The sequence below is a fragment of the Cajanus cajan genome, chromosome 10 (assembly GCF_000230855.2).
Source record: "Cajanus cajan strain Asha chromosome 10, NIPB_CcT2T_4, whole genome shotgun sequence".
Classification (NCBI taxonomy): domain Eukaryota; kingdom Viridiplantae; phylum Streptophyta; class Magnoliopsida; order Fabales; family Fabaceae; genus Cajanus; species Cajanus cajan.
Window position 1 is genome coordinate 44,278,297 of NC_138526.1, and position 18,261 is coordinate 44,296,557.

General features: G+C 40.9%; 2 protein-coding genes across 2 annotated transcripts; both read right to left on the reverse strand.

Annotated features, from left to right (window-relative positions):
• Positions 1-35: 35 nt before the first annotated feature.
• LOC109792388 (uncharacterized) lies at positions 36-2,774 on the reverse strand. Its single transcript, XM_020351796.3, has 3 exons — positions 1,697-2,774; positions 902-1,429; positions 36-806 (listed from the first exon to the last, which is right to left on the reverse strand). Exons 1-3 carry the CDS (start codon positions 2,474-2,476, stop codon positions 702-704), a joined length of 1,413 nt encoding a protein of 470 aa, XP_020207385.2. The 5' UTR covers positions 2,477-2,774; the 3' UTR covers positions 36-701.
• Positions 2,775-4,700: 1,926 nt separating this feature from the next.
• Positions 4,701-15,756, reverse strand: LOC109792389 (uncharacterized). The gene is made up of 4 exons (XM_083065955.1): positions 15,052-15,756; positions 5,981-6,094; positions 5,223-5,747; positions 4,701-5,101 (listed from the first exon to the last, which is right to left on the reverse strand). The coding sequence occupies exons 1-4, from the start codon at positions 15,712-15,714 to the stop codon at positions 4,997-4,999; spliced, it is 1,407 nt and encodes a 468-aa protein (XP_082922081.1). The 5' UTR covers positions 15,715-15,756; the 3' UTR covers positions 4,701-4,996.
• Between the last annotated feature and the right edge of the window lie 2,505 nt (positions 15,757-18,261).

Sequence of the window (18,261 nt, forward strand, 5' to 3'; positions counted from 1 at the left end):
TTTAATGAGGGACTGAAATTGCATGTTTTGCAAAATAAAGATCAAAATTTCAATTTCAATATCATAGAGGGGAAAAAAAATGCAATGCATTGTTTCATGTTTCAACTTTCATGTAGTCTGCTATTGATGTATCTAGACATATCTTAGAATAGAATAAAAAAATCCCACCAACTGAGCCGAAAACTTCATTGTTGATGTTGAACCTACAGACTTCTTAACTTGAAAAAGTTATTATGTCCAAATGCACTTCCCCTTCCTATGTGCCGTTTTAATTCCATGTTTGGGTTGAACACAGTCATTCTTACAACTTCAGTAAATTGCTCTGTTGGCATATACGAAAGTTCAAATTCTAGATTGGAAATTTCCTTACACATACTCTTGCTTTGTCTAGAAAAATACTTAACATCCATTCACTCTCTTGCATTTACTTCCATCCAATTTTTCTTCCTATGTTTATCATATCTTTTATTTTTTTTCTCTCTTCCTCTGTTTTTTCTATCTATTCCTCTCTTCTCTTCTCCCATATTTCCTCTTTTTGGAAAGCTCTTTATCATCAATCCTTTGTCTATACAGTAGCAACATTCATCACGGATATGCCTGCTGCTTGAGCATGTTGAAAGAGATCTAATATATATATATATATATATATATATATATATATATATATATATATATATATATATATATATATATATATTCTATCAGTGCATGTAAATCAGTTCTTCATATTTGCATTCTCTGATTGCAATTTCCATTAAGTCACCAGCTTTAGAGGGCAAAACATCACAACAGTGCCTTCTTGGAATCTGCAATTAATTTAATTCAAAAGAATAGTTTATAAGCAATATTATTACAAAATATAAAATCATCCTACTAATAACCCAGATCTGAATAACAATACCTGTTTGTTGTCAATGTTTAACTTATTTGTAACCACTTTGATCACTTCCAATTTGTTCATGGGTGCCATGTGTGAGCAATTTTGGAAATGTTTCCTATAACTGCTTATGATGCCATCTTTGCCAGAAGACACTTCATCTAGATAGAAAATGGTGGATCTTTTACATGGGTCAGGGTGAAGGTCTCTTGTATTGATAGTAAATATTCCAGCCAAAACATTCCCTTCCTTCCATTGCTTGAATGTTTTTTGCACTCTCAGCACATCTGGCAGAAGCATGTTGTGCTGGAATACTTGAACAGCATAGCCCCATGACACTGAAATTGTCCATGAAAGCCTCCTTTCATAACAAACTGTTTGATGTAGGATCCTCTCAGAATCAACCTTAACAGCTTCAAATAAATGTTGCAAAGATTTTGTTGTTGTCATGTTAGGAAAGATAGGATCAGTGTGATCTGGGTGATGTAGGGACAACAAGGGAGTTAATGGATGTGCAGCCAATAGGCCAAAGATATTTCCCCTCAAATCAACCTATTCCAATTTCACAATCACACATATTGAACTAATTAGAAGCATAAAGAAGAAAAAGAAAATCACTAACAATTTTTAGCATTCCAAGCAAGAGTTTATTTTAAAATCATATCATGTAAGGATTTTTATACCGTCAACCAATCAAAAATCATATCAGATAAGTAGCCATTATAAAAATTAACAAACTTAACATGTGTCAATGTGTAATAAAATGAGAGTGGTAAACAATCGGTGTATTCTAATTAAAATGTTCAAACTAATTGTTACCTGATGAAAACCTGGTTCATGTGTTAATCCCACACCTAGTTCTGTTATGCAAGAGTAGACCCTGGCATCACTTCCATACAAATGAGGATACCTTTGTATACATGAATCAAAAACCTTGGCTAGGACTTGTGCTAGAGAGGAACTGATGGCAAAACCACCACCACCAAAAGCCATTCCAAAGCCAAAAGCCTGGGAAGCCTCATAAATCTCTGAGTAGGACCCAACATAGTACCAAAGCCTGTGATCATATTTGGAAAGAGTTTTGACCAGATTCTGAGGGAAGAAAACAGTGTCATCATCACCAAACACATACCATCTAACACCAGAATGGTTCAATGCCACAGTCTCTTTCACCACACGTGCCACACGGATTGCTGATCTTAGACCACCAGGCTTGTAAGTGAAGAGAAACTGGGAAGTGTCTTCAGAAACACAGAGTGGAGGAAGAGAAGCATCATTTTTGGCATTTTCTTCATGTGGGAGGGTATCTACGAAAACACACCCTCTCATTGTTTTGTTGGGTTTCCAATTCCACCAGATCTTGTTGTATTCCTTCCTCTTAGGCCATGAAATCATACTTGAGGCAATTCCAAAGACAAGATGGTCAACAGTGGTAGGATCAGACACATATTGTGGTGGTGGAGAAGCCACGTCTACTACAATCTTTGGTGTGGCTAAGAGTAACACAGATACACACAGAGAAATGGCACAGAATGAAGAGGAGACTAATATGAATTTTATCAGAGGTTGGGTTTTGATAGGATTGTGAAATGACTCCATGCTTAACGAGGGAGCTAGATGAAGTTGTGCAGATGCAGATTATTATATGTGCAAGAAAAGTTGCATATATAAAATATAAAAGTTTGAAGTACACAAAGTGTCACCATAATCCGCGGATTAAGAAAACATGAAAAATGGAAACATCAAAGTTTCAATACTTGTTTCTCCATGTGGATTCCACTTCCACCACAGGGTTAGATTCAAGTCAACCATAGGGGTAGGCCATTTTTTCAATCCTTACTCCGTACTCATTCCTCCTCAGTTTGGTCAATTAATTCAGTTACATACGCATTAAATAACGTGCTAGTTCTAAAATTTCGGTCTAAAAAATACAACCTACTAAATTTTTTACATGCACCAATTTTGGATTGGTTTTTTATGATTAAATCTAGTCTGTTAGAATTATTATAAGCACATAAAAATAATAATGACCATAATCTTATATTTTTTGAATGTTGTATTATACCTAGTTAGATCTATTGTTTTCTTACAGGAGAAACAAGCACACTGAAGAAGAGAGGAGAAAGATACATGTATAAAGTATTGTATACGTGGGAGTAGAAGTGAAGTTTCGGCACATTACTTGCATTATTGCAAATTGAAAATGCCAGCTTTGCATGAAGCAAATGCGTAGGGGAAGCAAACGTGACACATAAAAATATATGGTTGGTTGCTGATCCTGCAATCCTTCTGCTACGTTGATCTCTAAGCAAGTGTTTGATTCTTCACTATACATGTTATGATGGTAAATCACGTATATTTAATTTCTATAATTTAAAATAAATATTTTTAATCTTTATATTTATCATTTTCTATCACTTTTAGTTTTTATAGTTTAATATAAATCTTTCTAGCTTATATATATATGCAGTTTTTAAATTATTTTAGCTTTTATTGCTTTTTTTTTAACATTACCCGTTTTGTTTAACATGATAGACGATCTTTAATTTTTTTGTATAAATTAAATTAATATCTATGTTATTTCGGGACAAAAAAGACAACATCACAAAAAAAATTAGTGACAGTGATTAAAATATTAAAAATATGTAAGTATAAAATTTAATAAGATATATTTAAAAAAATAAAAAAGATAGATATAAGAATGAAAAATATCTATTTTAAATTATAAAAACTAAAAAGTAAAGTAAGTGAAATTATAAAATTCATTTGTTTAACTGGCTTCTTCTTCTTGGACGCATGTTCCTTTGATTGTATAATTCTGCTGTAACTTTCCCTCGTTTTTAGTCTTGGGCTTCTAAGCCTCAATAAAAATAATCTGGTAATTGTCTATTTATCTAAATATTATCACCGTTCATGCATGTCTTAATAAACTCATTCAATTTAAATAAAAAAAAACTTATTATTTATTTTATATTTTTATAATTTATCTTGTTATTTAATTTTGATATTAGATTTTAAAATTACAATATAAGAATTATAATATTTTAAAATAAATTTATGCTTGTTATTTATTTTATATTGTTATTAAATTAATATTTTATATTTATTATGTTATTATATTATTATATTATTTTCTTAAAACAAAGATAACGCCTAACAAGTAGGCATCTTCAAGTTTCTTTAAAAACATATTGATTAATCTTATTTAATATTATAATTCAAAATATTTTAATCTAAAAAATAATAGAATAAAATTAGACATCTTTACTTTTCCTTAAAATAAAAATTAAAAGAATATATATTTTGTTAGTCCATTTCTTGAACATTAGAATATAAAAAAAATGAATTTTACTTTGTATCTTCAACTTACGATATATATATATATATATATATATATATATATATATATATATATATATATATTTTTTTTAACAAGATACAGTAAAGGGAGACTAGCTAGTTATAATTATAAATTTAATTCTTACTTGTCAATCAATACAATATTATAAATTTTTATGTTATGAAAAATTATTAATTGTTTTTATATTTTATACTCAATTTTAATAATCAAATCTCTTGACTCTGATTGTAAAGACTTGTACTAGAACATAAAGGATTGACTTGGTAGTCTAGATTCCATTTGCATCTGTATTAAAATAATACTTAACAAACAAAAATTACTTTATTATTATAAATAAATTATTCTGGTAAGATTAGTCCTTAGGTGGACTATGTCCATAGGCTATATAATTTATTATTAAATAAATTATTGCATAAAATAATTAATTATTTTCATAAAATAATTAATTATTTTCATAAAAATAATTACTGAGTGGAAAGCTACATTGTTGGTGTTGATTCTGTAGATAGGGGTGAACTTATCATAAAAGTTATTGCGTCCAAAGGCACTTTCCCATCCTATATGTTCCGTTTTATTTTCCAAGTTTGAATTAATCAAGTGAATCATTAATCTTCTTACATCTTTAGTAAATTGCTCTATTAGCATACATGAAAGTTCACATTCTAGATTGGACATTCCCTTACACCATCGATTATTGCCTTCTTTATAAACTAGAAACGTTTTTAAAGGATTGAAAGAGATTTAATATACTTTTTCTGTCAGTTCATGTAAATCAGTTCTTCATATTTGCATTCTCTGATTGCTATTTCCATCAAGTCACCAGCATTAGAGGGCAACACATCACAACAGTGCCTTCTTGGAATCTGCAATTTAATACAAAAGAATGATTTATAATTAGTATTATCACTAATATAAAATATCCTACTAATAGCTAATAGCCCTCATATGAAAAAATACAAGTGTGAAGTGCACAAGATAAATTACCTTTTTGTTAAGGTATAACTTTTTTGTAACCACTTTGATCACCTCCAATTTGTTCATCGATGCCTTGTGTTGGCAATTTTGAAAATATTTCTTGTAACTGCTTATGATACCATCTTTGCCAGAAGAAACTTCATCTAGATAGAAAATAGTGGGTCTTTTACATGGATCAGGGTGAAATTCTCTTGTATTGAAAGTGTATATTCCTCTCAAAACATTTCCTTTCAACCATTGCTTGAATGTTTTTTGCACTCTCAGAACATCTGGCAAAAGCATGTTGTGCTGGAATACTTGAACAGCATAGCCCCATGACACTGAAATTGTCCATGAAAGCCTCCTTTCATAACAAACTGTTTGTTGTAGGATCCTCTCAGAATCAACATTAACCGCTTCAAATAAATGTTGCAGAGATTGTGTAGTTGTCATGTTAGGAAAGATAGGATCAGTGTGATCTGGGTGATGTAGGGACAACAAGGGAGTTAATGGATGTGCAGCCAATAGGCCAAAGATATTTCCCCTCAAATCAACCTAATCCAATTTCACAATCACACAAATAGTGGACTAATTAGAAACATTAAGAAGAAATCAATAACAATTTTTTTGCACTTCAAACAAGTATTTCTTTTAAAATCATATCATCACGACAATTTTTTACATAATTAATCAATCAAATATCATATAGATATCACTTTTAAAATATTTATTATAAAATTTAGCGATTAAATGACAGAAGAAACAATCAATGCATTCTAATTTGTTACCTGATGAAAACCTGGTTCATGGGTTAATCCTACACCTAGTTCTGTTATGCAAGAGTAGACCCTGGCATCACTTCCATACACATGAGGATACCTTTGTATGCATGAGTCAAAAACCTTGTGTACCGGAGAGACCGTATCGGTCACGTGGGCCAACACGTGCCATTTCGTCAGACACTCATGCATAGCCACGTACAAGCATCACCATCAACGTTGGCTCGGCATGAGGCCGAGAACCGACATCAGTCTGGTTAATGCCAATATGGACCATCATCACTCATCGAGTCGGCTCGGTCAAGTACCGTTCCGACATAGAACGTACCGGAAGTATACAGGCTGCCGTATACGGACTAGACGGTTCGGTCATTTGCCGTTCCGACTAGTATTGAATAGCCGGCTCGGCCTCTTGCCGAAGGGTTAAGCAAGTCATAACGGTAATCACAATCAAGAAAGGTAAGTACATGATTAAAGCCTAACGACCAATTAGTACCGTATTACCTAATTTGGTAAATATCTGAGAGGGCCCATCACGCTCAGGCCCATGTCAGATGCTATAAATAGGTCACACATAACAAGGTATGTCACTGTTCATTTATTACCCTAGAAAATCGTGCCCACACTGACTTAAGCATCGGAGTATCTTTTGCAGGTACCTCCCCCTCCGAAGAGTCCACCTGAAGCTCTCGTTCGGTCCTCATATTCCCCTGAAGATTACGAGTGTACCCTCAGGCAGGTACATTTTGGCGCCCACCGTGGGGCCGAACCGATAGCTCTCGAAAAAGACGTATCCAGCACTGTTTCGACGTCATGGTGAAGACAAGGAAGACTAACGCTGAACACCAGTCCGAGGAGGAGCATCAGTCCGGGGCCGAAACAGTAGAGGAGACAAACTTGACCGATGTGGTACGACAGATGAAAGAGGAAATGGTTGCCATGAAACAGCAGCGAGAGAGAGATGCCGCCGAGATGGCTGCATTGAGAGAAGAGAATGCTGCCCTGAAAAACCAATACCGAGATCCCACATGGAAACCATCCGAGACGACCCATACTCAGGGGTTGTTTCATTCACACGGACACCACACCCCTGCCAACCACACCTCTATTGCCACCCCAGCCGCTCATGCTTCAGCTAGTCGGTCGATACTGCCGATGTCGGCCGGAGCACATCGACATCCCTTTACATCAAATATCATGCAGACCGCGCTTCTTGATCATTGGAAGTCGTTGCCTCTCGATAAGTACGATGGGACCACTGATCCCGATGAACACGTAGATGTGTTCTTGACTCAAGTCACTTTAAGCACAACCGATGATGCCGCCCTATGTCGAATTTTCCCAACATCGCTAAAAGGACGAGCTCTGAGTTGGTTCACTTGGCTTCCGGCCAACTCAATTGATTCGTTCAGTACATTGGCCTCCCAATTCACAATTCAGTTTGCTACTAGTAGGCCTCACCAACTGACCTCGTTGGCACTGGTGAGCATTCGTCAGGAGAAAAAGGAATCCCTTCGGACATTCATGAGCCGATTCAACAAGGCGGCATTGGAAATCCGAGACCTAAACCCGGCCGTCGCCCTGCATCATCTGACTACCGCCTTGAAGCCAGGTCCCTTCGCCAACAGTATTTGCAAGAAGCCACCATCCGACATGGATGACCTTCGGCGACGAGCCGATAAGTATATGCAAATGGAGGAGCTAGCTGAGTTCCGCAACCAAGCTAGAGCAGAAGTAGCGGCAAAGCCTGAAAGGCCAGCCGAGAATAATTTCCGAGGTCGCCCGAAAGAATTGGTACCTCGGGAGAGACCCCCTCGCGGCCCAAGGTATTCCCAGTACACACCACTTAACACTAACAGAGCGGCCATACTCGAGCAAGCGCTGGCCTCGGACGTGTTGGCCGTTCCAAAACGAGCTTCGGCCCCCCCCCAGGGCCGACACAACAAAATCTTGCCGCTACCACCGCAATCGGGGGCATTCGACAGAAGAATGCGCGGCTTTAAAAGACAAAATCGAAGACCTAATCAAACAAGGCCAGCTACAAGGTTTCATCGACCGACCGCACACAACCCGGCACGCCGACCGGTCAAGACGGCATGATCCTGAGCAAAGGAGAATGGAAACACGTCAGTATAGAGAACGGAGCCGGTCCAGAGAAAGACGAGATGTCGAACCCTCGTCACAGCCTCGGCGAGTCATCAACACCATAGCAGGTGGATTTGCTGGTGGTGGCTCATCTTCCTCATCGCAACGGAGGCATCTACGGGCCGTTCGGCATGTTCACGCCGTTGAAACAATCCGTCGGCAGTTACCTACTATCACCTTTACCGAAGCCGATTTCAAAGGCATTGATCCGGAGCAAGACGACCCAATGGTAATCAGTGTAGAAATCCATAACTGCATTGTGCGTAAAACGTTGGTAGATCAGGGAAGCTCGGCAGATATCTTGTACTGGAACACGTTCAAGCAGTTGGGTATTCCAGAATCCGAATTGGTCCCCTACAACGACCCACTGGTGGGGTTCTCTGGTGAGCGAGTGAAGACGAAGGGGTATATCAAGCTGTCCACACGGTTCGGATTTGATGAAGCTGATCACCCCGATATCCCAGTCAAGTACGTAGTGGTGCATGCCAACACATCTTATAATATTCTGCTAGGACGACCGTCCTTGAATCGGCTCGGAGCCATTGTCTCCACTCCTCATCTGGCCATGAAGTTCCCGGCTGAGTCCGGACGAATCGTCACCATACACGCTGACCAGAAAACGGCACGCGAATGTTATTTTAGTAGCTTAAGGTTGCCGAGAATGGAGGAGCCAACCGAACCGAGAAGGGTGCACTCGGTTTCGCAGCAGTCGGCCATCGACCTCGATCCACGAATCGATCAGGATGAGAGAGTAGAGCCCATTGAAGATAAACAACCCTTCCAAGTAGGAACGACAAAATCCCAAGTTACTTACTTGGGAACCTATTTAACCGAAGGGGAGCGCCTAGCCATTCAGCGTGTGGTCCTCGAGAATAGAGACTTGTTCGCTTGGCACCCATCCGATATGCCTGGCATTGACCCCAATTTCCTGTGCCACAAGCTCTCCGTTAGCAAAGAAGCTAGGCCGATTGCTCAACGGCGCCGGAAGACGGGGGAAGAAAGAAAAACCGCCATCGAAGCAGAGGTGACCAAGTTGCTAGACGCTCAGTTTATCCGAGAGGTGCACTACACGACTTGGCTGGCTAACGTTGTCATGGTTAGAAAGTCAAATGGGAAATGGCGTATGTGCACCGATTATACCAATTTAAATAAAGCTTGCCCAAAAGACGCCTACCCACTCCCGAACATCGATCGGCTCGTCGATGGGGCATCCGGCCACAAATTCTTGTCTTTTCTGGATGCTTACTCGGGATACAATCAGATCCGGATGCACCCCCAAGACGAAGAAAAAACTGCATTCATTACCGAAACAGCCAATTACTGTTACCGGATGATGCCGTTCGGATTAAAAAATGTCGGGGCCACATATCAACGTTTGATGAATAAAATCTTCCACAACCAGATCGGCCGAAGCATGGAAGTGTATGTTGATGATATGGTAGTAAAATCAAGTGATGTATCGGCACATACGCATGACTTGGCCGAAGTGTTCCAGGCGCTTCGGCAACATCAGATGAGACTCAACCCCGAGAAATGTGTGTTTGGAGTTTCGGGCGGCAAGTTCTTGGGATTCATGTTATCCAACCGAGGCATTGAGGCGAATCCGGATAAATGCCAAGCCATCTTGGACATGAAAAGCCCGGCAACGTTGAAAGAGGTTCAGAAGTTAGCCGGACGGCTCACTTCGTTGTCTCGCTTCCTTCCCTGTTTAGCCGAGATTGCGGGGCCGATCCTACTCTTGCTGAAGAAAACGGAACGATTCAAATGGACCCAAGGGTGTGAAGAAGCTTTTCAGCAGTTTAAAAACCGGCTCGGCATGCCCCTAGTATTATGTAAACCGGTCGTCGATGCAGACATGATTATCTATTTGTCGGTTTCGGACAGCTCCATCAGCCGTTATGATGCAAGAAAACCAAGGTCAACAGCTCATCTATTTTATTAGTCGGACGTTGCAAGACGCCGAGCGACGTTATCAATTGCTCGAGAAGGTTGCCCTAGGACTCGTCTACGCCGCCCGACGGTTGAGATAATACTTTCAAAGCCATAAGGTTGTCGTCCGAACCGACTGTCCAATCGCAAAGGTCCTTCGGAAGCCAGAAATTGCCGGCCGAATGATGGCGTGGTCGGTTGAGTTATCCGAATTTGACATATCCTTCGAGCCGAGGGGCCCTATTAAATCACAACACTTGGTAGATTTCGTCAATGAGCTCACTCCTCCAGGATCTTTCGAAGACCAACCTTGGATCCTTCATGTGGATGGATCATCTAACGCCCAAGGTAGTGGTGCGGGCATAATCCTCGCTAATCCTTCGGGCATCACAATTGAGCAATCCCTTCGGTTCGGCTTCCGCGCGTCCAATAACCAGGCCGAGTATGAAGCTTTAATAGCCGGACTTAGACTAGCAACAGAGATGAATGTTAAGAAGGTCATATGCCGGACCGACTCGAAAGTAGTCGCCGAACAAGTCAACGACAACTTTCAAGTCAAAGATGCTAATTTGTTGCAGTATTATCACCTCTTCCGAAAACTCAAAGATGATTTCACCGAGGTTCAAATTCGGCATATTCCAAGAAGTAACAACGAACGAGCCGATCAGTTAGCTCGGCTCGCCAGCACCAGAAAGCCGGGACAGCTAAGAACAACAATTCACCTCGAAGTCCCCTCTCCAAGTGTGGCCGTCGAGTGCATGGCTGCCGAGGTCGAAGTTCCAAGCTGGCTGACTCCTATTCGGAACTTCATCCTCCAGGGAGAATTGCCAACTGATTCGGTGGAAGCCAGAAAATTGCGAACCCAAGCAGCTCGGTACTCCATCATAGCCGGCGAACTCTACAGGCGCGGATTCTCCACCCCGTTGCTTAAGTGTATTGACAATCTCCAAGCCGACTATGTGATGAGGGAAGTTCACGAAGGTATCTGCGGATCCCATTCCGGAGGCCGAACTCTTGCGGCAAAGGTGTCACGAGCCGGTTATTATTGGCCAACTCTAAAAGGAGATTGTGCTGAGTTTGTTAAGAGGTGCATACAGTGTCAACGGCATGGGAATCTCATCCATGCCTCGGCCGCCGAACTACACAGTATCAGCTCTCCATGGCCGTTTGCGTTATGGGGAATTGACGTACTTGGCCCATTCCCCATGGCGAGGGGACAAGCTAAGTTCCTTCTCGTGGCAGTAGATTACTTCACAAAATGGATTGAGGCCGAGCCACTTGCTTGCATCTCTGCTGCTAACGTCCAAAAGTTTGTATGGAAGAGCATCATCACCCGTTTCGGCATCCCATATGCCATCATTTCAGATAACGGTCTCCAATTCACGAACAAAAGGTTCAACTCATTCCTCGAAAACCTTGGCATTCGGCACAGGTTCACATCGGTTGAGCACCCTCAGTCGAATGGCCAGGCCGAAGCGGCCAACAAGGTTATCCTTACCGAACTGAAAAGAAGACTCGGCTCGGCAAAAGGAGTATGGGCTGATGAATTACCAGAAGTCCTCTGGGCATACCGGTGTACACCACAGTCCACCACTAAAGAAACCCCCTTTCGCCTAACATATGGTGTCGACGCAATGATACCGGTTGAAGTAGGGGAGCCATCATTCAGACGACAACATTTTCAAGAGGACTCCAATGACGCATCTCTTCGGGCTGAACTAGATGTTCTTGAGGAAGTGCGGGACAATTCGCAGGTAGTAGCCGAAGCATGCAAGCAACGCATGAGTCGGCGCTTCAATTCTAACCTCAAACCAAGAACATTTCACGACGGAGATCTTGTATGGAGGGCAACCGGCTCGGCAAGGCGCAACCCGTCTGAGGGCAAACTGGCAGCCAATTGGGACGGCCCGTTTCGAGTACGACACGCTCTTCATAACGGGGCATACAAGTTGGAAGAGTTATCCGGCAAAGTCCTCCCACGAACATGGAACTCTACGCACTTGAAGACTTACTATAGCTAGTTGTCTATTTCACAAACTTGTAAACGTTGTAAGGGTGCACTCTTTTCCTTGAACCGGTCTTTTTCCCTCTTAAAAAATAGTGAAAAGAGGTTTTGGCCGGCAAGGTTTTTAACGAGGCATCCATTTATCAATGACAACACGATTCAATCACTCATGCTTTAATTAAATTATTCAAGTCTTCCCTCCCGAGATATCTCTCGGCCAAGGATGTGGCTTTAATTAATTATTCAAGTCTTCCCTCCCGAGATATCTCTCGGCCAAGGATGTGGCTTTAATTAAATTATTCAAGTCTTCCCTCCCGAGATATCTCTCGGCCAAGGATGTGGCTTTAATTAAATTATTCAAGTCTTCCCTCCCGAGATATCTCTCGGCCAAGGATGTGGCTTTAATTAAATTATTCAAGTCTTCCCTCCCGAGATATCTCTCGGCCAAGGATGTGGCTTTAAATTATTCAAGTCTTCCCTCCCGAGATATCTCTCGGCCAAGGATGTGGCTTCAATTAAATTATTCAAGTCTTCCCTCCCGAGATATCTCTCGGCCAAGGATGTGGCTTTAATTAAATTATTCAAGTCTTCCCTCCGAGATATCTCTCGGCCAAGGATGTGGCTTTAATTAAATTATTCAAGTCTTCCCTCCCGAGATATCTCTCGGCCAAGGAGACGGCTCACGCAAATTAAGTTGTTAATCACCACAAGAGTTCACGCCAGTATATAACATAAAGAACGGAGAAATTTCATTAAAAAAGAGACGTGGTTGGGGCCGGGTGGTCTTCTTCGGCCGAGACGTGGGTCCGACCCCGCTACCTTGACCAGCTGGTTGATTCACGCACGCGGCGGGCGCAGGCCTATTCACGGTATTCGATGCTAGTTGGTTCCGAAGCAAGTTGCGGATATCCAAATCATCATGAGCCGCCATTATACCTGCACATCATTAGTCAAAATCAATGATAACACTTGAATTCAAACAAGTAGGAAAAATACCATACCGATTAATTCTTCGACCACATCGGCCGAATCAAACAATCGGACAAGAGGACGGCATGGTAAGGGCCGAGGCAACTTGTCTAAAAAATCAAGACTTCCTCTCTCCTCTGGGGACATGCGTGACTTGGAAACCGTGTCATACTTGCGCGGCTTCCGGGTCCAGTAGAAGGGAAATAGTGGATTTCCCTCAGCGTCAAAGAAATACTTTTTCCCTGGTTCCGGCCGAATCATCACCTTCATAAATCCCACTTTAAATTTTTTGTAGGAGGTGGTGAAAGGTTGTAGTAGACAGTCACTGTGGCGAATCAAAGACAGCCACTTGGCCTTCCTCGTCGGCCGAGAAGTATAGAAATGCAAAAATAGATGTGGAGTAGGAGAGAGACCGAGACCCAGGCACAAATGCCTGAACCCTTGCATAGCGGCCCAGGTGTTCGGGTGAAGTTGACTCGGCGCCACATTCAAAAGCCGAAGTATACCCATGAAGTAATTGTCAAACGGGAGAGATATCTTCAAATCCCGGAACATATAATCATACACATAGAAAAAGGGGTATTTAGAAGTCCCCTGACTCAAATAAACAAAGATCGGATTTGACACCCCGTCGCCTCGGCATGGTTGAAAGAAGATGGCAGAAGGCTCCTCATCTTCAGGAAAGTCCAAAAACTTCACAGCCGATACAAAATCCACAAGAGATTTCTTACTTGTATACCGAGAGTATACACTACCAACCTCACCGTGCACCCATGAATATCCCGGAGTTGATATGGGAGGGAACACTCTTGATGATTCTACAGCTGATGCCGAATCACTCCCACTTTGAGAATGACCGGACCCAGAAGCCGACTCCACGGAATTGTCCCCATTAGATGCCGAAGCCGATGGTGCATCCTGGTTCGGCGTCGCCCTTAACCTAGATTCCCCTTCGTCCCCAGAAGAGTCAATGTTAACAACACCCAAATTAGCCATTACGTACCTGATGGTTGAGCTTGACCTATCGTTGATAATACTCAAAACGCTTCCAAACAACTTCGGCTCGGAGCAGCTAATGAATTCGCACGAAAGAACCCTCACCTTACACTTATTTATAGGCGTCTCTAATGAGCACCTGAAACGACACCCCCTCGTGCATACCGTTGGATCATCTAGATCCAACGGTTCAGGATACGCGACTCTTCGCATGCGTCATTAATGACCTACGGTTATATCCCTTCGCTTCCCACCATAACTTCTCGCGTACGCCATCAAATACCCAACGGTTACAACCCTTCATATCCCACCATCAGTTGTAACCCTTAGCTTCTTCTTCAAGACACCGACTGAAAAATCCTGTTTTTATTTCATTAACCTTTCGCGTCGCTTCGCTCCTCAAAGGCTGGGGGGCTTGTGTACCGGAGAGACCGTATCGGTCACGTGGGCCAACACGTGCCATTTCGTCAGACACTCATGCATAGCCACGTACAAGCATCACCATCAACGTCGGCTCGGCATGAGGCCGAGAACCGACATCAGTCTGGTTAATGCCAATATGGACCATCATCACTCATCGAGTCGGCTCGGTCAAGTACCGTTCCGACATAGAACATACCGGAAGTATACAGGCTGCCGTATACGGACTAGACGGTTCGGTCATTTGCCGTTCCGACTAGTATTGAATAGCCGGCTCGGCCTCTTGCCGAAGGGTTAAGCAAGTCATAACGGTAATCACAATCAAGAAAGGTAAGTACATGATTAAAGCCTAACGACCAATTAGTACCGTATTACCTAATTTGGTAAATATCTGAGAGGGCCCATCACGCTCAGGCCCATGTCAGATGCTATAAATAGGTCACACATAACAAGGTATGTCACTGTTCATTTATTACCCTAGAAAATCGTGCCCACACTGACTTAAGCATCGGAGTATCTTTTGCAGGTACCTCCCCCTCCGAAGAGTCCACTTGAAGCTCTTGTTCGGTCCTCATATTCCCCTGAAGATTACGAGTGTACCCTCAGGCAGGTACACCTTGGCTAGGACATGTGCTAGCGAGGAACTGATGGCGAAACCACCACCACCAAAAGCCATTCCAAAACCAAAAACCTGTGAAGCCTCATAAATCTCTGAGTGCGACCCAACATAGTACCAAAGCCTATGATCATATTTGGAAAGAGATTTGACCAGATTTTGAGGGAAGAAAACAGTGTCATCATCACCAAACACATACCATCTAACACCAGAATGGTTCAATGCCACAGTCTCTTTCACCACACGTGCCACACGGATTGCTGATCTTAGACCACCAGGCTTGTACGTGTAGAGAAACTTGGAAGTGTCTTGAGAGACACAAAGTGGAGGAAGAGGACCATCATTGTTTGCATTATCTTCATGTGGGACAGTATCTACGAAAACGCATCCTCTCATTGTTTTATTGGGTTTCCTATTCCACCAAAGATTGATGTATACCTTCCTCTTAGGCCACGAAGTCCCTGTTGAAGCGATTCCAAACACAAGATGATCAACAGTGGTAGGATTAGACACATATTGTGGTGGAGGAGCCACGTCTACTACTATCTTTCGTGTGGCCAGGAGTAACACAGATACACAGAGGGAAATGGCACAAAATGAAGAGGAGAGTAAAATGAATTTCGTCAGAGGTTTGGTTTTGATAGGATCGTGAAATGAGCTCATGATTAATGAGGGATCGAGCTAGATGAAGTTGCCTAGATGCAGATTATGAAATGTGCTAGAACCATTTAAGTCTCAATTATTCTTCTTTTAAGATAATAATTATTGAACAATTTCACTCACTCTATGTACTCTTGCAATATAATTGTTCTCTTTTTATTTAAATTTGTGCAAATATAGCTAACCCAAATATCATCTAACAATACATTGATACACCTCAATTTTTTGTGCAACTATTAAGTTTAGGAGTGAGGTTAAAGACTTATAGGATTGGAAATTTAAGGAGCTAAGGAGCAGGAGAAGAATACCTGCGTCGGGCACAAGACTACCCACGTCGAGCTTGGTCAAGACAGAGAGCAACACTCTGTAACTCAGAACTGTGCTGAGCACAAGAGTAGATGCGTCGGGTGTGCCTCGAGACAGAGAGCAACCAAACTCTCTGGAAGACATCGCATCGGACGCAAAAGTATATGCGTCGGGCGTGGCTTGAGACAGAGAGCATCTAAACTCTCTGGAAGGCCCTGCGCCGGGCGCAAAGCATAACGCACCGGGCGTGGTAACCCTAACATGACTTACCCAGCTCGTATTTGATCAAACCTTCGAGGATTTTTCCCTCATTCACACATTGGGCGACTTCTAGGAGCTATGAAAGGGATTCCCGGTACTTGGGACCGTTCGTATGTAGGTCTTTCCTTCGGTTCTTCCATCTCTATTTTTGTTTCACCTTCATTGTTTTGAGCGGTTTTACCCATTGTTTTGTGGGGTTAGATGTAACCAACGAAATTCTATTGTAATCTTCACTTACCTGGTGTTTCATTCATTGTTGTGTTATGTTTCTATTCTTAATGTTTGATTTGGATTGATTCTCTTTTGCTTGATATAGAGTCCATTGGGTATTGGAAAATAACCTTTGAAACTAGCTCTGAAACAAATGCTTAGTGGGAAATGTATCTAGGAATGGAACTTGGCCCATTAGTAGTCGTAAACCCTAACATGTAATGCAGGTGTATGTATTGGATACTCAAGGAATTGATATTCATTACATGCACCTAGGCTCTTGCTCTAAGAGATTAGGTTTGAGTAAACTTATGAGTTGACTAAACAATAAATATAACAAGAGAACAAAGATTCATCAGTGTGAAGTTTGGTGATATCTGACTCCACAATCTTACAAAATCACAATATCATTTCTATCCCTTCCACACACACACACAAATAGTTTTATAGGTTTTAACATTCCAATAGTCATAACCTTTATTTAAATTGCATAACAACTTATGAAAAATTAGAATTATTCTTTAGTCACAAATAATCATTAAATACTTATTTTACCTACTAGTCCCTGTGGATACGATTTAAATTTACTACTTGAACGGACGGTATATTTGCTGTGTTTGAGTTTGTTGATAGAATAAAAATTATTTATCACAAAGACAGAAACTAATGTCAACGGAAATTTCAACACTTAAGCCTTATTAATTATTCACAAAACTTAGGTACACATCTTTATGTATAATTTGCACTCTTCTTCAATCAAAGTTGGGATTTTATCTAAATATAGACTTAAGTGATATGGTCACATATATTATTTAGGGTTAAAAATCATTTATCCTGTCTCTAATTTCTTTCTTCAATCACAAAGTCACATTATTTACATTACCTAGTTACATTAATTTATATTTAAAATAAAATTAATGGAGTTTTTAGCTCTCTCATCTAGTTTACTTAGGTTTGTTCTCATATTCATTTCTTTCAAACATGTTCTTATTCTCTAGTACATATTTCTTCTCTCATTTAGATCTCCATTGAAAAATTTCCTCAAATGAACCAAATTATCTAATCCAAGTAACCACTTCCATGATTACATATCTAAATTTGCATTGGTTACACAAAAACAATTTTCGGACACAACTTTTGACAATCCTCAAGGTTCATGGTCTTGCTATACCACGATGAAAACTTTTCTGAAAATTTCATGTGTATTTCAAGAAGCCATCTGCATAACCTCTTGTGCACTTTGTTTTATTCCTTGGAATTTGGAACACAACCATTTGACCAATTGAAAAAAATTCCAATATTGGGAAAAGTTAGGAACATAAACTTGCATGCATTCACATGCTGGATGGTTACCATCCTAGTTGCATGTAGCATTTTCACCACATAAGTCATGATTCTTGCATTGATCTCGCTCCCAAGTTGAGACAACTTTTCAGGTCTAGTCTTTGAACCACATAAGTCAAAAAGTCAAATGAATAGACATCAAAGGAAGAAAACCAAAATTGTGTAATATATATGTGTTGGGTCCGATAGTCCACGTGTTGGTCCATCATAGTATAATATTGTCCGCTTTGGGCTAGGCCCGCACGGTTTTGTTTTTGGAATGCTTCCCAAAAGGCTTCATACTATATGGAATGGTGGACACCCTTATAAACTAGCCAATGTTCCTTCATTTTACAGATGTGGGACTTGGGATGAATCCCAACAATATGGAATTCAATTAATGTGATTGAGAAAATTGTGGAAGAAAACCATAAACAATGCAGAGAACCA